Source organism: Sycon ciliatum, chromosome 1, assembly GCF_964019385.1.
Source record: "Sycon ciliatum chromosome 1, ocSycCili1.1, whole genome shotgun sequence".
NCBI lineage: Eukaryota > Metazoa > Porifera > Calcarea > Leucosolenida > Sycettidae > Sycon > Sycon ciliatum.
The window spans coordinates 29,747,137-29,775,089 of record NC_088643.1 but is presented as its reverse complement, the minus strand read 5'-3'; the positions used below and the strand labels follow the sequence as shown (position 1 = coordinate 29,775,089).

Here is a 27,953-nt window from a genome sequence, read left to right as displayed (position 1 = left end):
TGTATATGTACTACGACTGACCCCTTCGTGAAAAGGATGCACAGTGCACACGGTGTATGCATATTACCAGTGCTGCAATGCATGCCATACAGACTACAGCAACTGACACACATTACTGTAAACATGTATACAATCATGTATACCAGTGAAGTGGCCAATCATGCGAATGTTACGGTGTACGTGTAGATCTACGTATCATTGTAAGCTACAGTAAGCTACAGTAAGCTACAGTATACACGGTTATGTAATTGTATTGTATAATGTTACTACTAATGTACATGTACGTGAGTATAATTATAACTGGACCGTCATGAGTTATTTGAACTTATTTCCATTCCTTTCTTTGGATAGTTATGACGTTTGTTATCGTGTTGGCAGTGACTAATCGATCCAATCTGCCAATCATTCATTATTATTATGGTAGTGACATGAAGTACCTTTGTCAATCACCGTGTGGGCCGGGGTCACCATGGTCACGCTGCTAGCGTGTTGCCTCCACATGACACCATGTCGAACCTAGCCTGCTTAGATTGAAGAGAAAATAATATTAAACTTGGTATAAGAAAGTAAAAGGAGCCAAGGCTAGGATATGAGCCCCCCCCCCCCCCTTGCAGTCCTGGAGGTTGCAAGGCACGCTCAGACTGGGTCACTACCAAAACACATAACCATTGTCCCAGTACTCGGGGTGTGACCTGGACAGTTCTGTGCCCTGCCGGCATGCCCCTAAATGGTTCTAATACAGGATGTTCTCCACGTGTACAGTGAATGGTGTAAAGTGGTCAACTCATGAGAAGTGAGTGTAACACCAGTCTCAGTACATTGCCATGAGATCAGGGAGTCGTAACGTTACCAGGTTACCATTGCGACTACCTGGATGAGATCTTCTAGCCAGTCTCCATGGTCTCCGGAGCGACCGGCTACATACATGTACTGTGTGTGTAGTAGATCTATGTGTAAAGGAGCTCAGAATGATTGGCAGAACTGATCACAATCAAGTCTACTGTGCTACCGCCACTGGCAGTACATGTAACTTACTGTCTAGTGAACAGCAAGGCATCATATCCCAGTCCTCCAACTGCAAGAAACACATGGATGCTGTCTTCTATACAGGTTGGGGGGGGGGGGGGTGGGGTGGGGGGTGCAGCTGTCACTAAACCATTATTAAATTTGTCAATGGAATGCACACTCTGCCTTGGGCATGTGTACAGTCGGTGCCACAATTTGCACAGCTTAGCTTATCCTCTCAACGGTGTTCCTATCCCATACCAGCGCGGTTCAGCATAAAACAGGAACATACATGATTGTAGACAAGATTACCAAAAGGCATGGGTTATGTGTAACAGGATTGCCAGGGATGATCAAGCTAAAATACCAGCCGACAGATCAAAGCAGTGCAGAAGCCATTCACACTCGGTAGCAGACAAATCACCGATAACAGGGCAATGAATGGCGGTGATGCCAATTATTTTATACTTTGAAGTATAGTTTGTGCACTCCAGACCAAGTTGACAAGCTACAGTAACAGATTTAAAAGAGCTATCTCATCTTATCTTGACGCAAAGTAGATTGCAATACATGTACTTCTAAAATCTACTTCGAAGTAGTTCTAAAATCTAAGGAAATTCACTGATGATAAATAGAACTCACCATGTTACTATGCATCGCCATCTCACACATTACTGAAAGGCACCCGACCACTTTGAATGGACCCATAACACACACGCACACACACACACACACACACACACACACACACACACACACACACACACACACACACATACACACACACACACAAAACAAACACACACACATGCACACAAACACACGTGCACACACACACACACACACACACACACATATATATATATACACGCACATACACACACACACAAATACACACACACAAACACACACACACGGAAGCACACACCGTGACGCGTACCTACACCAGCATGCACACTTTTAAATTATTAGTGACGGGTATGACGTAGTAAAGTCAACATCATATTTGGATTCACAACAGCTGTTCATATACCTAGAGTAGTAAGGTGCCCGGTTGTAGAGTACTATTCCGTTCATGAATTGGCGAGATGGATTGCTAAGATTTTGATCCGCCAGCATTGTGTGCTGCCGAGGACAAACTGTAGCTTCTCCTGCAGTATCATGCTCTATGTCAATTCTTGGTTGTACTGGCTAAGCATTGCCAGTATTGATCACTTATGCAGGCTCAACCGGCATAGGAGTGTGTAGCTTGTGTGTGGCGGATACCGTTGCAGCTGCTTCTGCTCCAAGAAGATCTCTCCATTGAGCAACCCCTGTGGGGTGAGCGTTTGCCCCTATTCCGATATTGATGGTCCCTACGGGCTTCTTGCTGAGCACACCGGTGTTCAGCACGGTCACGGATATGAGCATCTGTCGGATGTTGGCCTCTTTGCTCAGTTGATAGTGGAAGACCTTGTTGTACTCTGGGTTGTAACTCTGCCGCACTTTGGGTGTTTCCTTGGACGCTAGCTTGTAATCACGGTGATACAGGCGTACCTTGGCAGACGTATCTGCAAAGATCACATTGCCATTCAAACATTCAAACAGGCGCACGCCCATACATGTACATACATGTGTAAGAATGTGAACATTTGCTTTATTCACTTGATACTATGTTGTTGTTGTTGTTGTTGTTGTTGTTGTTGTTGTTGTTGTTGTTGTTGTTGTTGTTGTTGTTGTTGTTGTTGTTGTTGTTGTTGTTGTTGTTGTTGTTGTTGTTGCTGCTGCTGCTGCTGCTGCTGCTGCTGCTGCTGTTGTTGTTGTTGTTGTTGTTGTTGTTGTTGTTGTTGTTGTTGTTGTTGTTGTTGTTGTTGTTTGTTTATTTAGAGTCGAAGAACAAACAGGTAAAATTTGCCTAATTACACGATATCGTTCTCATGACACCAAGGGCACATAACCCCTAGAGTGTGCAACAGCCTGTGCAACCCCTGTATCATGATTGTGCTGTGAGGACATAGAAGAATAAGAAGATTGATCACAGTAGAATTCTAGAAGACTGTGTACTGTGTGTAGTGACCATGTATACACGGCATGTATATATGCAGTGTCTGCTCTAGGATTGTAGGACAGCCGGGTACACGTGTACCTGGCGCAACCATTTCAACCGGGTCGGAGCCGGGTACACATGTACCTGGTTGGTTGGTTTATTTTAATTCGGACAATAAACGGGAACTAGGCCCAATGATATAAAGGCGAATGGATAAGCCGCATTTAGAAAAGAGAGGACAGGAATTAGAAAATTACGAAAGAAGAAGAAGTATCTGACACTACATACAAGCCATGTAGTCAGTCCTTTCAAAGTTCGAAAGTGTAAAGTACCAACTGGGTCAGAGGTGACCTGGTACTATATTTTCAACCGGGTCCAAGCGCCGCCCAACCGGGTGGATTACCCGGCTCACTCGGCGCTGGAGCAGACACTGATATGTATATACACTACTCACTACTCACTAGTACTGTAGTACAGCACACATTCACTTTTAACATGTCATGTGCGTGCCTCTTTAGCGTTTCACGTCGGTCCTACGACGATGGCTGCAATGGCCAACCAGACAACAAAGAAGTTGAGGCCAAAGAGAGAGATTTTCTTTTCTCGCGCATACGTGTTGATTCGTGCGTATGACGTAAGCGCCAGGTCTCTCCAGTACTGCCCCGCCATTGGTTAGGTCAGGAGGAGTGAAGCACAATAAACAATAAAGAGAGAGAGAAAGAGAGAGAGAGAGAGAGAGAGAGAGAGAAAGAAAAGAAAATGTGGCATGTACAGAGCGGAAAGGTAGGGAAAAATGATACAATATGTACAAGAGAGTGGTACGAGTGGTGCGAGTGTGACAATATGTACAAGAGAGTGGTGCGAGTGTGACAATATGTACAAGAGAGTGGTGCGAGTGTGACATTTGTAGATAACGTGACAACTGTAAATATTATGTGAACGTACTCTATTGGCAATCATGCAATACACTGGCGGTCTTAATCGAGCAATATACCATACTGAACATGCACCGGAATCTGATACCCCATGGCCGGCAGTGTGTACGTAATCCCAAACCCCATGCGACAGTGTGTTGATGTAAGAACCTACCTGGCGGTGTTGCCCCAAAGATCGGTAGACTGCGTGCTCGGTGGACGGTGATGACGAGATGTCGCTTCTCCTCCTCGTATGTCAGTGATACATCAATTTCGCCCAGCAATGCCTCCCAATGCGCATTCCCCTGTGGAACGGCGCAACATACACACACACACACACACACACACACACACGCACACACACCAACACACACCAACACACACCAACACACACCAACACACACACACACACACACACACACACACACGCACGGATACAGTGCAAATCATTTGTAAAAGCTAAACCAAGCCTTTACGTGAGAAACACTACACACGCCATCCTCAAATCAAGTGGTCTCTTCGCTGCAAATCACATATCTCAATCAAATTTTCCGCGAGGAGCCATCATCAGGATTGAGGAGAAAAACAAGTGAGGTGGACCTATACACCGAGCCAAGCAAATAAGTTATCATGTACTGCAGGATAAATTCCCTGAACAAGTTGTTGAATGTGAGCTCTGAGGCTCATGTACCACTCCCATAAGTTATCAGTATGAATTGTGAAGGATGACCAGAGATAGTACATGCGAGGTACATTGCCAAATCCATAACACATTTTAATTTTTAAATGAATTTGTTACTTCAAAAAATCAGTCAGGGAAGTGAACTGCCTGAAAAGAGAAAAAGGAATGCCAACCCCGCCAGGACTCAAACCCGGGACCCTGCTTGCCATGAGCAACGCTCTAACTATCTGAGCTATGAGACCAGGCCGAACCTAGAAGGCACCGGCAAGTGTTTTCACTCTTAAGGCAGCTCACAACACGTGCCATACATACTCATGGCACTTGGGTCTTTTCCCGTCCCTCAGGAGACCAACCACGATCAGTTTCTTGAACGTACTACCAGAGGTGAAAGAAAGTGATTAAATTTTGTAAAGGATTGGGAGAACTTCAAATTTGAAAAGATCAGTCGGGGAAGTAACTGCCTGAAAAGAGAAAAAATGCCAACAACACCAGGACTCGAATCCAGGACCTTGCTTGTGATGAGCAATACTCTCTAACCATCTGAGCTATGGGACCAGGCCGAACTTAGAAGGTGCCGATAAGTTTTTCACTCCAAAGGTAGCCCACAACACGTGCCATACATACTGATGGCACTTGGTTTGGTCCCTAGGCGACCAACCACGGTCATTTTCTGGAACGTACTACCAGATGTGAAATAAAGTGATTTTAAATTCTGACAGGATTGGGAGGATCAGTCAGGGACTCTGAGTAAATGTTTGAGTCCTGGTGGGGTTGCCATTTATTTTTCCCTTTTCAGGAAGTTCATTTCCCTGACTGATTCTTTGAATTCGAAGTTCTCCCAAACCTTTCAGAATTCATCACTTTCTTTCACCTCTGGTAGTCGGTCCAGAAACTGACTGTGGTTGGTGCCTTTTGGGGGAGCCCCCCCCAAGTGCCATCTGTCATGATCAGTATGCGTGGCACTGGTTGTGAGATGCCTTTGGAGTGAAAACAATTGTCAACGCCTTCTCGCGGGTTCGGCCTGGTCCTATAGCTCAGATGGTTAGAGCATTACTCATGACGACCAAGGTCCGAGTCTTGGTGTTGTTGGCATTCAATTTTCTCAGGCAGTTCACTTCCCTTTTCTCAAAATGCGAAGACTCCACTGTAGCCATCCACAATATCCATACATCTTCACCACACTCTCCAAACGGTCTCTGGGCTACACCAATTGCTAAAAGAAAAAAGAGATATTAAGATTATTCGAATTTTCGGGCAAGTCCCATCTTCAGGAGATGGGCCTTGAAGATGGGCCTTGCCCGAAAATTCGAATAATCTTAAAATATCTCTTTTTCTTTTAATGATTGGTGTAGCCCAGAGACCGTTTGGAGAGTGTGGTGAAGATGTATGGATATGTAGGACTCAGTATAGAGTCCATGCACTATATGATGTCCAGCACCCTATATAGAGTCCATCGGTCCAAAATCCACTATACAGAGTCCAGGAGTCCACTCAGTTTTGATCAGCTTCATCCTGCCGCGCAATCCCCTATATGGAGTACACTTTTTCTGCAAGTCCCCTATTCACGGTCCAGGAGTCCAGTCCAGTTTATCCAGTCACGCCGTCCCGACTCTGTGACTGATGGCTGTGTGTTGTGCCCGAAAAAGAGAACAAAAAACTTTTCAGTTTTGCTTGCCTCGTGGCAGCGCATTCCTTTCTTCACTTCAGCCATGGCTGCCAGTTCTGCTGTGCAGTTGCTGACAGTAATCTGTCTCGAGATAACCAAGGAGGATAAGGAGACGTTCAAAATCAAATCTGGAAAGCGTCTTGTGGTTCTCTGAAGACGTTTCATCAGTGCGCGGGATGAAAGCAGAAATTGCAGAACGAGAAAAGTTCAGCACAGTTCAAATCTGACAAATCAGGTACACTGACACTCTCTTTCGTTCGACGCCACAAGGACCCCCTGTTTGGCTGGCCATTGCTGCCAGTAAGGCGTTTGAACGGTTTCATCAGAGCGAGGGATGAAAGCAGAAAGCGGAGAACGAGAAAAGTTCAGCACAGTTCCAATCGGACGAGTCAGATACACTGACACTCTCTTTCGTTCGGCGCCACAAGGATACCCTGTTTGACTGGACAAGAGCTGCCTGTACCACCGTGTCAAAAGCCTATGAAAAGGCTGTCCAACTACATGGCAGGACGATGACTGAGGTAAGGAAGCTTTTACTCGTTTCGATTGGTCTGCTGTTCTGTCGTTATGTTGCAGCTTGACTTTTTTTCCATTTTCAAGGATCGTATCGCGTTTGTTTGATGTTGCTTGAATGCCCTAAAAGTAATCAACCATTTCGTAATAGTCCTCAAGGACTGCAAGGACTTTGCATCAATTGTATACGATCGTCTAGCTATCATCAATTATTATTTTATTTCATGAGAAATGTATTATTATCCCTGTGATAATTATGTGAACTCCACGACACTCTTCCTTTACTAGGCTCTAGTATGATGTCAAATACAATGGGATCCACAAACGCAGTGCCAGTGTGCTAGTAGAAGTAGGAGGAGGATTTCTTGTATGGCGATGACAAGAAAAAGCTTCTCAAGCTAATACATGTACTCGTATTCCATGAAGTAACCGTTTTGATGTCACAAACATGACATTGTGTCAGTGAAACTGCCTCGTGACAACAAATCATTGCATTTCCATCTTGGGGAAGACTGACTGACGGCAACGCTGTACAGATTGTTCAAATCATCTCATTTCAATTTAGTTGCAGTGAAGTGAAACACTGTGTACACTACATGTATGGTGGTGTGTCTGTGCGTCTTGAGTGTGCACAAACGATCTTATTCCTCGTATTACTAATAGATTATTGTCCCCACCGTCACCTGTTCACAGGTCTTTGAGTGGATGGATTTTCATTGAGCATCACATTCGTTGAGAACTTGGTAGTTGTGTGCTCCCATGCATCATTACGGTAATAAGCGTATCCTTGTATTATCTATTTGTTGCAGGTGTGCTGATCTTCAGAAGCTTGCGGAACTGAGTGCTGCTGAACATTTGCATGGCCATGAGCAATGGTGAAGCTTGCTATTGCACTCTCAGCATGTGCTAGTATTATGCTGACTACTGCACTATGTTACTCTCTTAGTCTTACACTACTACATGTATGTAAACGTGCATGCACCCGTCCACGTATGCATTCGTTTCGTATAATTATTTGTTATCCCTCTTGACTTTACGTGTAAATGGGTGAACGTTTGCATGGCTGTTGGAGTTGCATGTGTATTGTGTCTCTACTCTTTCCTTGGTGTTTTCTTGGCATTGTATAAGTTTGTGTGTGTGTGTGCGTGCGCACAATAATTTGAAAACAAATAACTAATCCTTGGCTCTCCATTATTCTCTTTCGATTCTTGGTTTTTTTCTAGGTATTTTCTTGGCGTTGTGTGGGTGTGTGCATGTGTGTGCGTGCACAATAATTTGGCAACACTACATGATTGAGATATTGTAATTTGCAGCGTCTGCAAAGAGACCACTTGATTTGAGGATGGTGCTTGTAGGGTTTTTCATGTAATGAAGTGGCTGCAGTGGCGCCTCAATACTTATTTTTTATCTTGAGAAGTGAATGATGTAAAGGATTAAAGGGAGAGGCCGTTTTCTGGTTAATATTCACTGCTTACAGCAGATCCTTTGTCTAATTTCGAACTCTGGATAGGGGATGCCTAATTGGCTGGACTTTATACAGGGAGTGTTGTCCACATAAAGACTCCTTATAGTTGATTTCAAAGTTTGGACTCCATACAGTTGATTTTGGACCAATGGACTCTATATAGGGGTGAAGCCAATTGGCTGGACTATATACAGGCAGTGATGCCCATCTAAACTTTGAGCTCACAGTTGATTTCAAGTTTGGACTCTGTACAGTGGATTTTGGACCAATGGACTTTATATAGGGGTTGGACATCATATAGGGGCTGGACGCTCTACTGAGTCCAACAGATATACTGTAAATATACAAATTTTCGGCAGCTATTTAATTTCGGCTATATTCGGCACCGACCCAAAACGCCTAAATTAAAACGCCGATGAAAATTTTCACAGCATCTGTCGCACTATACATGTATACACTATGCCCTCTACCCCACGCCGAAAATAAATGGCCGCCGAAATGTCAAAAATCGCGAAGTGCCGAAATTTTGCAGCGCCGAAATTTTGTATATTTACAGTAGTTCACTTCCCTGACTGATCTTCTGACTTTGAAGTCTCCCAATCCTTTCAAAATTTACTACGGTATTTACGAAATACAACCAAGAACTATTAATTTTTATAAAGCATGCAAGAACTATAATTGGGATAATAGTTCTTGCATGTGTTTTGTACTATTTGCATTATTTACCTAGTCTGTCAAGCAGTGTGTTTTAGAGGGTAGACTCCCTCCCCCCCCCCCCCCGCCCATTGCCAATTGGTCGAGGAGGGCATTACAAGTTACAACCCCATTGGGAGTAGGACCTAACGATTTAGGGAAAAACATAGCCGTGCATAGTGCATACTGGTAGTGTGGCCAGGCTAGTCTGCTCGTGGAAACAATGAAAAATGGACGAGAAAAACAAAACTGACTGCAACTTCATGGCCCTCTCTCGGAGATGTGGAATATCAGTCACATACATGTTGCCATAGGCTTCATAGCAGAGGAGGACAGCCCGGCTGACTGTGTTCTCCTGCTGGGTATTCCCCACAGAGTTACCATGGTTACCAAGGGAAATTAGGTACGTTTCTTGAACCATCAGGCTGACAGCATTAACATATGCCATGTCTCCTTACCCGTATTCGCTTGCCTGGATCTACAGACTTCCAGATCTTGCCACACAGTGAGAGGTCGACGTCCTTCAGCGGGAACCAGACGTGGCCGATGAGGTCATCCTTGGACACGACATCATGGTCATACACATGCAGCAGGAAGCCCAGTCGATTGGTTGGCACAGATTGCGGACACTCAAAGTCGTGCTGCTCATCAAACACTGGAAACAGTGTTTTGTCGTGTACCTTAGATCGCCAGGTGGAGAATTTGCGCAACACTTGACCGTCCGCTAGGAGCATCTTTGTATCAATCAGGCTGATTTCCACGTAAGGATCTGATGAGCCGCCTGCATCCATGGCAGGTAAATCCACGGCTTTGACCAAGTGAAAGCGCAGCACTTCAAGTCCTACTACGTACTCTACTCGCAGTTGGATACGCCCTAGCTTTGACCCTAGTTCACTGGAGCCGGCCGAGTCCAGGGAAGACAGCGATGCTAGAAGAGATGGTGGCAGGGATGTAATCTGGCGTGACTTCAGGCTGGGTTCCTTGAGCGGATCATACTCTACTTCGTGTGCCATGAACGAGCGACGCCGTGCCATGTTTGAGTTCTCTAGTTGTGATCTCAGTGGAAGTGATTGACTGCGTAAGGCTTTCAGTTCCTGCGGGCTCAACGACACTGCAGATCCTTTCCGGGACATGGATAATGGATCTTTGTGGTTTGCCAGTGATTTTCCTCTTGCCCAAGTACCGCTATCTGTCTTTGTGTCTTCATCTTGTGGCCACATAGAGCGTATAGGTGGAGTTGCGGAATGGCTGCTTGGCTGTGCTGGAGGCGGATATGGTTCACCGCCTGTATCTTTGTTAGCATCCTGTATTGGTAAGGTTTCTTCAGCTATTCCCGGCACCTTGTACGGGCTAGCTAGAACCTCGTAGCCCTCTCGATACTTGGTGATCTGACTCTCCAGTTTGGCTTTCTTGGAATTCTGCCGTCCACGTTTGCGGCAGCAGCGGTAGTACATGCAGCAGCAGCACAGTAACAGGAAGAACGTAACTCCTGCTGCTGCCGCCGCATAGAGGACTGCATGGATCACACCGGAAACAGAACATTGTTTATATACATACACACAGACTCAGTACACACACACACGCACGCACACACACACACACACACACACACACACACACACACACACACACACACACACACACACACACACACACATAATGTACATGCATCTCGTGCAAATCAGCAGCCACTACCATCAATTGTCTCATTGCTGCGAAATCCCTAATTTCACCAATTTCTTCGGGCATAGCCAGTCTGTTATGAAAACTCACTCCAATACTTCGATTTGAAACTCGGGTATTGAGCCAATAATAAAAGTAGAAAGGAAAAGGACATATGGAAACGAGTTAAGAGTAACTCTCCACCACTGTAACTAGATACTATACAGTCAGAAAGTGGTGGAGAGTTACTCTTAACTCGTTTCCATATGTCCTTTTCCTTTCTACTTTCTTTACTGCGAGTCGTCAATTGTGTTCCAGCAAACGTTTGGGCCGGCAGCCCATCATCAGGGTGACGGCTCCTGATGATGGGCAGTAAAGAGACCATTATTGAAGTGTTACAGGGAGGTTTCATACTTGTGTATGTGGCTGCATTTGGAGTTTGCGGACAATAAGACAAGTATGGGAAATCTTCAATGTGAAATCCTGAAAATTTGACGGGAATGTTAAAAGGAATCTACAGCATGGAGACCACTGGATATGATGTTTGATTCTTGAACTATTTGCTGTAAAGGGCTCCGGTGAAGTTCGAAGTTAGAAAGTCAATACAAGAGGAGCTGTGCGCCTTAGCAAAATGAACACTGGACTGTGGTGCAATGAGCAATGAACACTGGACTGTGGTGCAATGAGCAATGAACACTGGACTGTGGTGCAACGAGCAATGAACACTGGACTGTGGTGCAACGAGCAATGAACACTGGACTGTGGTGCAATGAGCAATGAACACTGGACTGTGGTACAACGAGCAATGAACACTGGACTGTGGTGCAACGAGCAGAGAGCATGGCCTTACTAGATAGTGATGCTAGATTTCACCACAGGTTTCTCAGTGACCATACAGTTATGTAATCTGTAAGCAGCTCAACAAGACGGTAATTAGACAGCAGCTACTACCAGTTCAGTGCCACACATACAAGCGGGAATGGAGAGGATTCCAATGTACATGACTGACTTACTCATATTTGATATCATGTTTGAATCGGTGTGGTGTATCCAACTGCAGATAGAGACCATCGGCATCAGACAAAAAAACACAAACAAATTCACACAACAAATCTATTATGCCTCAGGCCCATAATACTGTCTTCGGAACATTGCCCAGGTAGTCCAGATGGGCTAAGTGAAATCTACTACCTATCAAGAATGTTTGATGTAGCACGACGTAATCATGAACTTACTGCAAAGCTCACCGAGTGTATTTCTCGCAGTCAGTAGAGCACTGTGACTTTCATGCATCTATAAAAATCTAAGTAAACAATGATGTTTCGTTCCATTCACTGGACTTCATTGCGATGAGCTTTTGCAGTAACTCCAAGGTCCACTGGTGAAGTGTTACAAGGTCAAAACAGTCAGTGGCTGCCATTGGATTGAGTACAATATGTACATGTACATGTATATGCTTGATGCCATCGCTACATGATAGCAGTTAGGTATAAATTTTGCTTCAAGTGGATGGAACAACACAACTGAACATAAGGTTCCCAGCTATAAGTGCTATTAAAAGCAGTATCACAAAATTAGGTGTATTTGTGAACATAGAGGGACAGTTTTGTTGAAGAAAAATATGCACGTGTGACAAATTGAACAGTTTAATAACTATTCAACCCATAGTTTTCATCTATTCTTATTAGGGACAACTGTGATTTGCTGAAAGAGTTAACAGTCTACATGAGACAACAACCAATGTATGGCCGCCTGACCTTTGGCTTTGCATTTAGAAGAACTGTAATGTGGGCTGTCAGCAGTCGTCACTAATGTGTAGTTTTTGTATTGTTGGTCTTGTGATACAGTTGTATTATTCCTACTCCCCCCCCCAGGCACACAAGAGAATCCCAATGCTGTTTGTGTTTTAAAAGGCGCTGCCATTAAAAAAGTTACTGTAAACAACGTCATGCTGATATGAGGCTTCAGTCCATGTGCAGTGTTATGTAGGGTGCAAGTGCACACTCTGCAGCACTTGCTACTGACACCGTGTTCGTGTCACCATAATTATTATGGTCATTGTGATGAAGGTTGCCAGCATGGTCACATAGGCTTGCAGCAATACTTTGTATTCGTACCAATGATACTTAAGTATTGGGACATTATGCAATGTGCAAGGAGAAGTCAGCCAGTGGCGGTATAGATAGTTTCAAAGATGGAGCTGCTTTCACATACTGCTTGCTGAAAAAAAGGAGATCCAAGCATTACTGTATTGTGCACACAACTACCTTGGGTACTGACAAGTCTGACATTGCAGCATACACTACACATAAATCCTTCCTAGAGATGTCGGCCAATTTCAGACATTCTCAGAAAGTGTTCCCTCAAAGCAGTTTCTTCGCTTGACTACTTGAGCAATCAAACTGTTCATTCACAAGCAATCAGACTGATTTTTTTCATTCTCATCTTACATCTCTACTGGCTATCCTTGGTGCAGGTTTTATCATTATTTTTGCTTGGTTTTCTACACTATTCTTTGTCTCCACTTGAAAAACACCTCCATCCCGGAACAGGCTCTCAGCTGTACGAAAAGAGGTGTTTTAAAGTGGAAAGAAAACGCTGCGGTGGAGTTGGAGAATTTTCAGAAAGCATTCTTTGTCTCTACAAGTATAATGATCAATTTGAGACTAGGAAGTCCTCCAGTTTGGTACCAATGTACACAAATAAGAAACCAGTAGTCCTCGAATATATCTCTTCAGGAATATACGTGGACTTTGTACAAGAGATAACATCAGCAAGATCTACGCTGGCACTGGTATTCTCAGCTGAGTATGTTAGCTGAGTGAGACTGGTGACCCTGCAGAACTAAATGATAATAATGATATTTTGCCCATGCAGCTGCAACTGGTCAGTGCTATGCCACGTAGAGTCTGCTGGTGCCACATCAGAATTGTGCATGTGTCATATCCTTGAACAGCGCAGGAGACGGAACAGCTTTGCTGAAACATGGGAAATGCTACACGTCCGGAAATTATGGCAATGGTTGGTGTGCGGATTAGATTGAAGAGATCTGAATGATCCGCGGATTAGATTGAAGAGATCTGAATGATCCGCGTCTAAACGCCAGTAGATAAGAACACACGGCACGCGTTCAAAGGGCCAATGCCAATAGGATCTTTAGAAGCCTGACCATTTGTTCATGGGGCTCATCGCAGCCTCACTGAAACAAGCCCCCCCCCCCCAGAGCTACATGAAGACTACTCACACCCCACATTATAGCCAACACTTTGAAGACAATACCCGGCGTTGACAAAATTTAATAACCTTTTTCGAACCACCGATGGCGCGGCATTGTCTTCATTCACTTCTTAGAGCAGCGGGGTTAGGACACAGGTGCCATGACGTGTTCGTTACAAACTAAATTCGAGCCAGTACGGCAGTAGACTACGCGGGTGACAGCAAGTCTAATGATACAGTAGGTGCTTACCCGTATCAGGTTTTAGTTGTGTTGTCCTGTCTCAGCGCGAACTAAAACCTACACCACGGCAAAGATGGTGGGTGTTCCGCATAGCGCTGAAGGATAGACATCGATCGACAACGCCCACGGCCACACGCACAGCCTACATCCGATTCTCTTCGGCACCAGTCTTGTGGTCCTGGTTGGGCCGTGGGAAGCTCACCCGACAGCAGATTTATGGTAACGGATATCCGGACAAGCATTTATTTCTAGCAGTGTATGATGGACGCTATTACTATTCCGAGTATTCGTATCACCCGCACCGCAACGCACAACTCCGTTTGCAGTGAGCGGGATACCCGCACGGGTAAGCAGGAGCAATGAGTCCTCCAGAAGACAGCCAACAATCCACAGCTAATCCAAGGACTACTAGTACATGCACGAGAACATTAATTTTCTTCAGACTCAGAGGACAACACAACTACTGACTACTAGTGCACCGAGAATGGTCAACTACTTGGTCAAGTCCTCACCTGACCTCTGCAGCTCTGGCAACACATCGCACCGGGTAGGTCTACGTTCCGAGCCCCAAAGACTAAGGTGTAGTGGATCTACTACTACTAGTACTAGTAGTAGCGACGGAGATTGTGGAACTCTTGCCTCGTCTTGGAGGTGGTCTTGACTCTTGGTGTGACCCTACATCGATGTAGCTGCTGCACGAGGTGGAATACCTGTCATGCAATGATCACAGCCTACAAGTTCTATAGCCAGAGTAGCTAAGACTAAGAGTCATAGCCCGTAATACCGCATTACCAGGGAGTACTGAGAGCCTGTTTCAGTATTGACATTGTACTAAGAGTCATAGACTCATACTGTCATAGCCCGTAATACCGCACTACCAGAGAGTACAATACTGAGAGCGGCTCAGCCTGTTTCAGTATTGACATTGTGCTACATGTACATGTACTTGCATGGATACTGCGTACTAAGTATTCTTAGTATAAGTAGACATACATGAGAGCGTAGCTCTGGACATAGACATTATTATACACTGACTGTGCTTTCACACCAGAAGGGAGGTTTACGTTTTCGTCCCTGGACGAATGACGAGGCTGAAACTGTGAAAGTCGGTGCATCGGTATCGCGCTGAAAGCCTGACAGAAAGCTGCATCTGCATTATCTCACGCAGTGAAGTAGATCTACATGACTGGTAGTTCTACTAGTATAGTAGTGGGCTAATTGCTACTGCCATACTGCGGCCATACTGCCATACTGCCATACTGGAACTGCATCAATTAGTCCGTCGTCCCAAGTAGTACTACTACTAGTAGTAGAAGTACCCCATGAGGTGCATATTTGCATTTGCATTCTCCTTCTCACAGAATGAGAGCTGCCTTTCAGGCTCCATATGGCCATGTCATTGACATGTAGCCCTTGGCGGATCATGCCGGCATAATATTTGGCATAATCTTGGGATTTCGTCAAAAAATTATGCTCCGGCATAATATACGGATTCCAACGTGTAAGGTCATAATCTTTCGGTTTAGACAAAATTATGCTTAGGGGCATAATACAGCTTTGCTTTGTCAGAAAGCCTGCAGATGTTTTTTTTTTTTCCCCAGTTACGACTCCGTGTCGTAGTCCTTGGCGGATTATGCCGGCATAATATTTGGCATAATCTTGGGATTTCGTCAAAACATTATGCTCCCGCATAATACGGATTCCAACATGTAAGGTCGGCATAATATTTCCGTTTAGACAAACAGTATGCTTAGGGCATGGCCGTGTGTGTATGCGTGGTTTCTCAATCCTCTATGTACAGCGTGAATACATAGTGGAACCGAGCATAATTCAGCATATTATTTGTTGCCATAATTGTGGCATAATCAAAAGCATAATTAATTTATTTATTTGACGATTGGCCGAGCATAGTCCGCCAATGGCTATTGACATGGTCATTGTATTTGTAGCTGGTGTATTTTCACTAGTGCTAGTAGTGGTGGGTGCATCATGGTGTTACCGTCTAGACTAGACTAGACTAGAGTCTACTAGTACAGTGTACAGTGCGTATCGGTTATAGCGTGGTCGTGTAAAAGAATATACTGCCTACAAGAATGAACTCTCATATTTTCATAATCATAACATGGGTTTCATGTGTATATTTATTCTTACAAGCAATGTTATCGTGTAATATAATATGATATCGGTCCTAAGAATGGACTTTGTGTAGCAAAACATGCCAGATTAGTACAAAGTGTATCGCCTGTAGTAATAACATCTGCCCGATACAGTTCTGAACCGACTCGAATTGCATCATATTCATAATGCTGCAAGTGCATCTGTTTGTTGCTCAGCCACATGGTGAACCTACATGTATACCTAGGCTATGGCCCTGGGGGGGGGGGGGGGGGGGGAACTAGTCTTTGGAAGTATGAGCAACCGCATACACAGTAGCACTACGTCGTTGCATGTACATGTACATGTACATGTATGATGATCTTCCTGGCTATGCGCACATGCATATGATACGTCACACTATAATATTTATCGTGTGTAAGAAATAGCGGAAATAAGAATAGAAAGTCGTTTTTCAAACACCCACGCTATAACCGATACCTACTGTACTACTACATGACTTGTACTCCTTTTATTTTACTGGCTTTAGCGTGTGCAGTGGGACCACTGACACCGGGAAATGCGCCTGAAGATCCGAGGAGTTACTTTTGCAGCACTTGTTCTAAGTAATTAGTTGTAGTAGTTTTACCTGATTCTAGCTTCATGAGAACAATACACGTGTACTGTTTGCGGTCACTAGCAGAGGAAGCTGAATATTGTACAGCACATGTATGTGAGAATCTGGTGATCAAAGTCTTTAGCGCTTATACATACCGTACAGTACAGTAGGACGCGTACTCGCAAAAGAACGGTAAAGAAAATACAGTGAGTGATGCCTTGTGCAAAAGCGCTGGACACCAATACGACATTACACTCAGCATCGATCTGTGTCTGCATTGTTGGTGCTGCGGGAAAGAGACCTTTGCCAAAGGTGTTAAAGTCCAATAAGGAAACATGGGGGGGGGGGGGTGCGGCACAAAGCTCTTCTGATGATTGAGTAAGTTTCTGGCAAGCAAACTATTTCTTCGTACTAACGTTAATACGTCTTACAGTACTAAATCTCTATTATTATCTCTGCTTTTCCGGATGCTCAATCGGTAACTCACAACTGAGGGCCTAACAAAGACCTTTTTATTTTAAAGTACACTACCAACACTCAACAGTCCACACTCAACAGTCAACACTCAACATCACCAGACCACGATCTGTACATGTAGTGATGTAGCTGTAAGGCACCTTGTAACATTACAATCATGACATTTTGTACTGTAACTTGATTCCAAATAATTACATGTACATGTATAAAGTTCTCCCTTGGGGCGTCAGGATACTACTGTCTGACCAAGTTCCAAATGGGAAACTGCCAAAGGCGAACATTTGGAGACAAGTCGTGACTGTAAAAGTCATTATTCTAACGAGGCGCATATACATGTACATGTACATGTACATGTATAACGATTTCCCAAAATTGACTGGTTTACGTGTACCAAAGCCAGGTAACGATTCTCACTTATTCTCAACGCTCAATAGGACAGTATGTGTATCGATTTCTATAGCGATTTCTATTTTAACGACAGATTTCTCTTAGAGTTAGCACTTCGTTATACATGTACATGTATGGCTTTTACAGTATGTAGCAAGACTTAGTATTAGTTGCAGCGACTTGGGCCGTGGTGATAATTATTATTTGGAGATTTTCTCACTGAGCTTGTTTGGCAATAGAATGTAACCTTACAAGGCTTTGGCAATTCTAATTATCGGTTTACATGATCACCCGGACTGTTTGCTCCAAACTGCAGCATTGCATGTGCATACGCACATGCACTAGTAGTAAGTAGTACTAAGTTTTGTCACACATCCTTTATTGCTGAACCCACAAATAATTGTGATACAGATTGTAAATCATTCGAGGTAAAAGAGAAAGCCGGCAGGCGGCATTAATTAATAAAAAAAAAAGAAAAAAGAAGTACTAGTACTAAGTTTTGTAGTCTTATCCGCAGGTACAGGTATATAGGGTGCCAGCCTGCCAGCGCCCACGTAACGCCGTTGGTCTGACCAGGGGCGGGCTAGCTGGCCTACAATACAATCACCGACATGGCCATGTATATACATGTACATGTATGTCCCTGTCCCATACCTGCCAAGTATCCCGAGTTTTTCGGAATTATCCCGCATTTTTGGATAAACTCCCGCGATCCCGAAATCACTGTCGATTATCCCGAAAATCACTGTACACGAGACAAGTCTTGATAATTATTGTTCTCTGAGCACTTCAACTTTTCAAGTGACTTGTCTAGTTCTCCCCTCGTACTGCCATAGCCTGTAGTTCCAGTAGATCTACTACTACTAGTGGCAGTGCTCCTTTTAGTTTTATGAATTGTTGCTGTCACAAACTTTTTGCATCATCACTTCAAAAAAGTTGGAAATGGAATTTTGGAAAAAAATAAGACTTATCCTGAAAACCAAGGCAAATCCCGAGAATTTGCCCTGGCGATCCAGGAAAAGCACTCTCAGTACTTTACTTGGCAGCAAGAGTACATAACCCTGGGGTTATGTACTGTTGTTGGCAGGTATGCTGTCCGTATCTGCAGTGTCTGTCTAGGATTTCAAACCGGTACATGCATGTGTACATTGTACCTGGCACAACTCTTGCAACGGGTCAGTTCCGGGTTCATTCAAGTGCGGCTATTGAGTATTGTCATGTACATGTACATCAGGGAGTCTGAGTGAAGCGCACATGCACACGGTACGGTAGGCACTGGAGAAATCAATCATTCTTGACTCGAATCAATCACCAGAATGAATAGAATGGATGAAATCAACTGAAGATAAGCAATGGAAACTGAGGGCGTGAAATACAAAGGTGTGAGAAGAAAGAGCGTGCAAGTGTACAGAGTGACAAGGGTGCATAATGCATATGCCACCGTCATTGGGCGAGAGTGCTAAACGTAAGACTATCTAAGTTGACGCATGCATTAGCACGCATGCTACATGAGGACTCGACCCCTCCCTGATTGAGACCCAAATGGGTCACAGGTGCCCCAGTGTTCTTTTTGCAAGCGGGTTCAAGCACCCCCCCCCCCCCCAACCGAGTCGGTGACCCGGCTGATCCAGCTCTGGAGGTGACACTGATCTGTCTCCCAAAATTTAGCGTTCCTGTTGACCCAACTAACTTTGCCGACATCACAGCGGAAGCACAAATTGGGCCAAACACGCTGTACTCTTACACTGTAGTCGATTTCCGTGATCATCACTTCGCGATGTGTTTTGCACCCGTAACCATGGTAACGAGAGCAGACAAGGTGTTCATTCCGCGCAGACTCTTGGCGCGCCTACAACTCCTATCATGGTCACTAGTAGTGCGTACACATTGTAGTTGTCTGTCCAGGTACTCCAGGAACCCGGAACTAACTTGCACAAAAGAGGCGTGAAAAGCCCTCCATGATTATCATTATGGATGTGAGAAAAATGCCAGCCAACACAATACTTGTCGGCGACTGCATGCAACGAGGGATGTGGGGGCTGAGCTCGCCTGATCGCTCCCTGATGAAGACAGACTGATACAACGCCATGATCTTCAATCCACCATCCTCAACTGGGTCAGCACTGCTGCCCGGCGCACGCCTGCACCACACCGGCCCGGCGGCCCCATGCAATCTCGAGTTGCTGTTTGAAACTGAAGTCACTGAGCAGCTTGTGTATAATTATCATCACAGTCTGAACAAGAAGGAAATAAAGGTAAACTGTAGCAATAAAACAACATTTTCAGAATCACTATTATGCAAGCTACTAGTATAGAATAAAATGTGCCCACCCTCAAGCAATTTGTCTGCCAAACATTGTGATTGCGACCATCAAGCCCATACACTGCCGATGACGTACTTCGCAGCATGTAGAAAGAAAGAAAAAAATAGACTTTAGTTTCAGAGTAAGACGGATCTGGCGTCATTGCCAAGAAAATATATCGGCATGCTGATACATGTACTTGTAATTGATAAGCATGTGCAGAGGAAGTACATGTATCACGTACATGTACTTGGAAGTATGTGTACTTGAACTACAAGCATCACATTAATAATAATAGGCTTACTATGGTTATATGCTCAAACCCATCAATACATTGTTGTCATCAATACATTGTTGTCATCAATACATTGTTGAAAGAATAGTTTTCCAAACGATTGCCGGTAGTAATCACATTATGAATAGCTACAGTCAGCTTCATTGTCGGAATGCACTCCAAAAGGAATGGTCTCTGGTGTTGCATGACCACGGTTGTCTTATCCTGGTCTTTACAATGTACGTCATGTATGGCAGAGGAGATTATCAGATTGGGAGCTGATTTCTCATCACTGTCCCGCACCCTCATAAACTGCATTGTAACAAGTTCTGACAAAAGACCAAACATGTTGAACATTCCAAGCAGCCATTTCGACTACTCGGCATTCCTTCACTCCGACTTTGTCACCCTCTTCTTCTTCTTGCTGTACGTAACTGGCATTCCTTCACTCCGACTTTGTCACCCTCTTCTTCTTCTTGCTGTACGTAGCTGCATGCACATGTGAGTGCAACTTGTGCCACTTGGAGACGAGCTCACCAGCCGGTTTCTGCATGATGTCATTCCAGTGGTTCTGACCGCTGGCATCCTGGTCGGTCAGGATGCTGACGCCAAAGTTGACGATACCTATCGGAATGGACGTCATGCCCTCGCGGTGACATATAGACACCGTCATCACGCACTCCTCAATGGGTATGTCAGCATCCAGTGTGAAATGTGCCGTCTTATTGAATGTTGGATTCTGATCGTTCCTCTCTGGTTTGAAATCCTTCGAACCGATTTTGCAGTCCTCGTAGATGAGGCGAACTTTAGCGCAGGGATCTGCATCGAAAGGAATCCAGCATATCATGAAGCTCAAGTTGAAATTATGTCAATAGCAAGTATGGCAAAGCTTTCAAGGAGCGCATCTGATGGTTGACCGTACCATCCCAAAAAAACCTTTGCACGTGTCACTTCGGCAATGTATCCATACTATGTCCTTGTGGAGTCATTAGCAACTACCATGTACCAGTGTGTACAGTGTTATCACACCGTAACTTGTAAACATGACAAACAAACAGGCAGCATAATGTTCCAATTGACAAGCTTGGCCACATGTCTGCACTCTATTTCCAAGGCTCTACATGTATACTAAGGCGAACAGGCACAGTGGTGGCCTGCGGATGCGAAGGCTAGTTTGTGTGTTTCTGAATATTCAGCGATGCCGATGCGGATCCCGCGAATATTAGGAATATTATTACATGTATACTGGAAAGTAGATCTTTCCTACATTGTTTTCAAAATACATGCCGGTGACAATGTCATGTGTTTGTTAACCCCCTGGCATGTGTTTGCCTGTGCACCCGAATGCACACATATGAAGCTCTACATATGCAACCATCATGCACACATGCATGTAGACACAACCATGTGCACACATACCCCTCCCCCCCCCCCCCAAATATATCTCCTTGAATTTTTGAACACTAACATCAGCAACTTACCTGGTGGCTTGGAGAGACTAATCTTTGGTAGTTTCTTTGCATACTTGATCAGCACTGTCAATTGACGTTTCTGACTCTTGTAGCCAATGGCTACCTCCACTTCACCAAGTGCAATGCTCACCTAAAGAAATAGGAGAACATTTTTTAGGAGAACACACTCACTGCCAATATTGGGTTTTACTCAAGTTTTGCTTCACTGAATAGTCCAGGTTTCTGGTCACAATGATATTCAGCCTTCTAGGGTGATTAGAGAAAATTGTCACAGTTTAGGGAGAATCAGTCGGGGAAGTGAACTGCCTGAAAAGAGAAAAAATCACCAGACCCACCAGGACTCGAACCCGGGACCTTGCTTGTCATGAGCAATGCTCTAACCACTGAGCTATGGGACCAGGCTGAACCTAGAAGGTGCTAACAAGTTTTTCACTCAAAAGGCAGCTCACAACATGTGCCACACATACTGATGGCACTTAGGTCTTTTTCCCTCCCCCAGGGGACCAACCACGGTCAGTTTCTGGACACTACCAGAGGCGAAAGAAAGTGATCAATATTTGAAAGAATTGCTCGTGACAAGCAAGGTCCCGGGTTCGAGTCCTGGTGGGTCTGGCGATTTTTCTTCTCTTTTCAGGCAGTTCACTTCCGCGACTGATCTTTTGAATTTGATTGAAGTTCTCCCAATCCTTTCAAAAGTTTAGGGGGACTTCGGCATTTACAAATTCCAGTGAAAGCAAGTTAAAACACGCATTAATAAATAACTCCTAGCAACGGTACATCACATCTTCATTACTAGTCAGTCGGCCGAATGGAAAAGGGGAAAAAAGTCTGAAGAAAATTGACTGTCACCACCAAGACTCGAACCAGCGACCTTCGCTTGAGGCCAGCAATGCTCTAGCCACTGAGCTATGGTGTAGCTGTCATCCCAGCAGAGACCGTTCAGCATCCTCTTCAAACTACGGAAACTCACGCTTCCTGTGACACTACACAGGCTTGTGGGACACAGCCCTCACCACACACTTCATGCACAGCCTAGTAGGGGGGGGGGGGGAGTATGGGCAATGTATCAATATTTGTAGTCGAGGGAATGGAAAACGGAAAAACGGTACATCAATCAAAATGTCTGTGCACTTGCATCCAGCTGTGTTTCAATGTCGATCTGGGCTGTGAATATCCTCAACCACACAAGATATACCCGTGGCTGGTGAGAACAGCACTCCTAAATTGCTGGATCTTTTGTCGCTTGCTATGCACTCTCCAAAAGCACTGACGTATTGGAGAAATTTATGGTGAATGACGGCCATGGGTAGAAGTTGCATTTAAAGGTTTTAGCAGCTTACCTCCTCCGTAGAGATCTGTTTGCCTCTTTCCAGAGCCCTCCAGAGTGTAGGTATGCTGGTCAGGTCTAAGTCACTAAGTGGCACCCAGGCATGACCGATAATGTCATTGCGTGACAGTCGGTCATAGTCGTAGACTTGCAGCAAGATACCAAGCCTCTGCAGAGGTATGGACGGCGGACACATCATGTCGTAATGGACATCAAACTCGGGATTCAGCGTCTTGCTCTCGTGTTTAGTCTTCCAACTGGACTCGATCTTCAGCACCTTTCCGGCTGGTGTTATCTGAAGCGTGTCAATAAGTAGGACTTTAACAAATGGATCGGACGTGCCGCCGATGTCCATCGCGGGTAGGCCAATGGCACGTAGTACATGCACTCGTAGTGCACACGATGCAGTAATGTACTCAAGCTTGATCTGCAGTTGGCCATATGGGGCATGCTGCTCCTGTGTGCCCCCTAGGCTTTCCAGAGTCTTGGCGAAGCCCTTCTCGAAAGATACTAAATCGCCAAAATCATTCTCGCCTTCATCACCCTTATCCATTGACAGCTGGAGAGCTGAGTAATCCTTTGACCTCAATCTCCGGAGTCGTCCCTGGGATAGCCGTGAGTTGCTGGCACCGTGCTCCCTCGGACCTGGAACATCGGGCGCGCTGATTGGTTCTTCGTCAATGGCTGTGCTGTGCATATCCAGTGAAGGTTGGCTCAGTGGTCGCTTGCGTGGTGGCTTGTTGCCAAGCTGTGTCCTGCTGAGTGCCGGTAGAGTAATGGACGTGCGCAACGGTGGGTAATGTCCTTTCTTTAAACCTGCTGCATGGCCGTCCTGATCACCGCCTTCGTCACAACCATCACAACCATCACAACCATCACAATCATCACCAGAGTTGATCGTCTGCACCTGCAAGTCCAGGGGTGGTGGGTCTGGTGCATCAATGCGGTAGTTAGGTGCCGATGCCACCTTGTAGTTCTCCGCCTGTTCACCAGTAGTCTTGGACTTGCTGCGACAGCATAGTACATAGATGATGGTAGCTATGCATAGCAGGCCGAATGTGCCCACGGCCGAGCTGGCACCAATCACAACTAGCAACAGAGGAGCAGAAACACACAGGAAAACCAGTAGAGCTGAGAATAGCATGATACTGCTGACCCTAAGCACACATGCCTGTAGGAGTGCTGCAAAGGGAATAAGCTGCATTCCACGACAGTGTTGGCACTGTGTTTTAGGGAAATCTTCACCTGAAAGCCATAGGGGCATGACAAGTATGAACATTTAATTCTGCACGCAAATCAGAATTGTTCTCCAGGCTAGGGTACAGACCAGAGTAACTGCACATCACGATTCTCACACCTACTCACATGGTCCTGCGTCGCAATGCAGTCGTGCATTACTGTGCACTACCCGATGCATCGCCACACACTACCACACACTACCACACACTACCACACACTATCACGCACTGCCATGTGTGTAACTGGACTGTACAGACTGTGTGAGTGCAGCAACGGCAGGCAACGGAAACACGCACACGACATGTGGTACAATGGCATGATGTATCTTGTCCTGAACTAAGTTCAGTGCGGCTGTTTGAAACTCTAACACTACATCGCACATGAAGCATGCAACCCTTGCAGCGATATGCCACGTAGGCCGCCCCACCACGATTATTGCCTGCCTGCGTCTTTTAATAATCTGTTAATAATCTGTTACAAATCATCAAGCTACATGGAGACCAAAGTGGCGGGCCGGACAAGAACAAGCTGTGCCGGTGATATAGCTCACTGTGCACACGCTATTGTATTGGATAGAGCTACATGTGTTAATACCGGGAATACCGGGTCCATATCAAATTTTCAGTGTAGGTAATTTTGGTATGGTTTAAAATCACTTTATAGTAAAGGAAAGGACCAAGGAACTACAAGTTACGCTATAATGTCCACTAACACCACCAGTTACTAAACAATCAGCTCGTGCGATAACATTGTACGGCACTGACCGACGGTCCTGACGTTCTACAACTAATTCAAAAATCACTGTAGGGGGTGTCCCGTTGGTGATCGGGAACATTGTTCCATTGGTAATCATTATCTGCCTGAGAAGACGGCGCAGCTAAGACGGGCCTGCAGCTAGCAGTGTCACCGTGCCATACTATGAACATGTTCATGTACATAGTCCTTCACAGTACTCTACCTCTTATTCTTTCATAAGTACGAAATTGGGGCCTGGAAATTTCCAGGTCTGCATTAAACCATTTAAGGCTACAGGTCATGGCACCCAGGCTCTGCATTCCTTACTTGGCATCATGAAAAGACGTATATCATACGTCCTCAGCGCCTGGAGACGGAGCCTGCCTGTACAATGTACTATCGTGGACATGGAAAATCCAGTCGAATGACCGCAGCCGGCGCCCTCAGTGCGTACAGAACGTTGCATGCACAGTGCACATGTTGATGGCATGCGAACTCACGGCTGCATGGCCACAGCACTGGGGCCGCTTGACTTCCGACTGGATTGCCATGTCCACGACAGTACATGTGAATATGAAGGACTTAAGCCATACACTTTGCTATGGACTTAGGCCATACACTTTGCTATGGACTTAGGCCATACACTTTGCTATGTGCAGTCTAGAATTCTCTTTGCAGACCGGGCAATGCAATGGCTTGCACTCTCAGCATCACTGTGTGCTTGAATGTGTAGCAAACATGCCGTAGTATGAACTTACCACCCTGCGACACCATATTTCACTGCCAACAAGGCTAACAAGGCCGTCAATGCACTCAGTGGCCGGTGCACCACCTTGCAGTGTCTGTAAAGCCAACAAGAGAAGAGCATGGGGATACCAGTATTATCTGTCTGTGAAGTCATAGCATGAGAGTCAGCCAAACTGACCTTCCACATCCGCAGGGAAACTACTAGAGTACCTCCATCAAGGACGTAGGGTGTAGCGTAAAGAATACAGAACACTCACAGCAACAACGAACCCTCTTTTCTATTCAATACTATACATGACGTACTTCAGGAACATTTCAAGTGTGTCCTGGGTAAAGAATGGTACTGAGACAAAGTATGTTGCCCCCCCCCACCCCCCCCCCCCCCCGGATGATGGAACTGAGTGTGAATCAGTTTGTAGTTGCTACATGTACAGATTATCCACTCGAAAGTGAAATTGGAAAAGGAATAGAAACCAGAGCTATGTTCTATGCACGGGGCAGTTTCCATAAGGCTGGGGCTGAGCTGTCCAGGCCAGAAATACTATACAGGTTTAGCATTTCAGATTCCGCCAGTATTGGAAGAATCAAGATTCAAGCAGAGAAGGTGAACACAGTTATTCTCAACTAAGATGTTGTGTGCGTGTATGCGTGCATACGTCCACCATGCAGCTAACCAGGCATGTGCGCAACGTGAACAATGTAGGCTAGCACTACACACTTCCACTGCTGCTCCATATTCAACATGTCTAGCTGGTCGCTTGTCAAAATACGGAATGCTATTAAACTTGAGCAAATACTGGGTTTCAAGTGACAGTTCTGCTGCAGAAGATCACTATCCGCGAGGTTGAAATCCACCAACCGTGCGTGCATCATTGTTCAGCGCTGGCCAGTGAAATCCAAGCTAATGAAAGGTATTCGGCCAGCCTCACGTAGTACACAGGCTAGTCACGGTGCCTAAGCCTAAGGCTAGTCAGGCTGTGTAAAGCCCAGCACTCATGTATGCATGAGGTCGGATTTTACGGGCCAGAACTTGTAAAGAAGACTGTTTTGTCGACTGGCGAAAGATCAGGTAATTGGTTACATGTGGCACACAGTGCTGTTATCAGTCTCAGTCTAGTACTAGGAGTTTGATTGTCTGGTGAATCTCACAAGAAACTGCCCCTGGCCTGCTGGCCTGTGGACTCGATATGTACAGTACTACTGCGGCAAGTGTGTGTATCTAAATTCTAGTGACAAGACATGACACTATTAGAACTTCAGAAGATTATCTAAATGCACACACCTTCTGATCCTGTGGTCATAAATCAAGTAACTACGGTAAATACACGTATGTCGCGACGCGTACTAGTAGTTACCGAGTATTGTACTAATGACTGGATGCCACGCCAATACGTGCGAATATTGACTTGATGATAATTGTCTGCTTCAACTGCACAGCAGCACTGTGACTCACCCGCGTTTGGCTGAATACTGTGAAATGGGTGGTCGTCACTTGATCAGCTGCTCCTCTGCCCTGCAGTCGCAGTCGCAGCCACCATCCTGGCTAGACCGGCGACAGCGAGCCGTTCTTTGCGTACAACTCCCGCCCCAATGCGCTTCAACACACCCCAACTAGCGCAAGCTGATGCAGGACGGTGCTATGTCAGGGCCAGCCAGCTGACGTCCTAGACCTTCATCCACACGTGGCCCTGAATGGCCTCACGATGAGAAACAGTTCCCTGGAACTCTCCTTGACGATTCTAGAGCAGAGCTCGTAAATTCACTACACATTGAGAGAGATTGAGAGCGGCTGATCCGCCGCCCTGTGCTCAATTTTATCGTCGCCTGTGTGTCACCGGGCTAAGCTAGCAATAGCAAAGAAAAATAATATTATTATTATAATGAGAACCACAGAGCTGTTGCATCTCCGCAACTTGCGCAAGGCATTGCCTCGGCGAACAACAGAACATGCAAGCTATCCGAAGAGGCGTGTCGGAACAACCTGACCCGGCTGGGCAGTCATAGCCAAATCCGCTAAATGCCTAAATCATAATAAAATGCTACGTGTAGTTTAGGGACAGTCTCAGGCAGAGTAGCTAGCTGTACAAGCACCAGCAGTAGATCTACATGATCGTAGCAGCGCTGGAGGGACACGAAACTGTGTACACACTACGGAGGCGGACCATGGGACGCAGCGAGTTCAAATCAAAAATTCGT

The 27,953-nt window shown here is 45.3% G+C and overlaps 1 protein-coding gene across 1 annotated transcript; it reads right to left on the bottom strand.

The window, feature by feature from the left end:
- Nucleotides 1-1,294: 1,294 nt before the first annotated feature.
- Nucleotides 1,295-27,953, bottom strand: LOC135827020 (uncharacterized). Its single transcript, XM_065339564.1, has 9 exons — nt 27,211-27,953; nt 25,769-25,852; nt 23,050-24,125; nt 21,719-21,839; nt 20,684-21,056; nt 11,640-11,680; nt 9,423-10,477; nt 4,121-4,250; nt 1,295-2,555 (listed from the first exon to the last, which is right to left on the bottom strand). The coding sequence occupies exons 2-9, from the start codon at nt 25,782-25,784 to the stop codon at nt 2,221-2,223; spliced, it is 3,147 nt and encodes a 1,048-aa protein (XP_065195636.1). The 5' UTR covers nt 25,785-25,852; nt 27,211-27,953; the 3' UTR covers nt 1,295-2,220.

What these genes read in the sequence shown, in the direction of transcription:
- LOC135827020 (XM_065339564.1), bottom strand. An exon ending in AACAGATCTCTACGGAGGAG is followed by an intron (nt 21,840 to 23,049) that starts GTAAGCTGCTAA and finishes CTATTTCTTTAG; the next exon opens with GTGAGCATTGCACTTGGTGA. An exon ending in ATCCAGGCAAGCGAATACGG is followed by an intron (nt 4,251 to 9,422) that starts GTAAGGAGACAT and finishes GCCGTTCCACAG; the next exon opens with GGGAATGCGCATTGGGAGGC.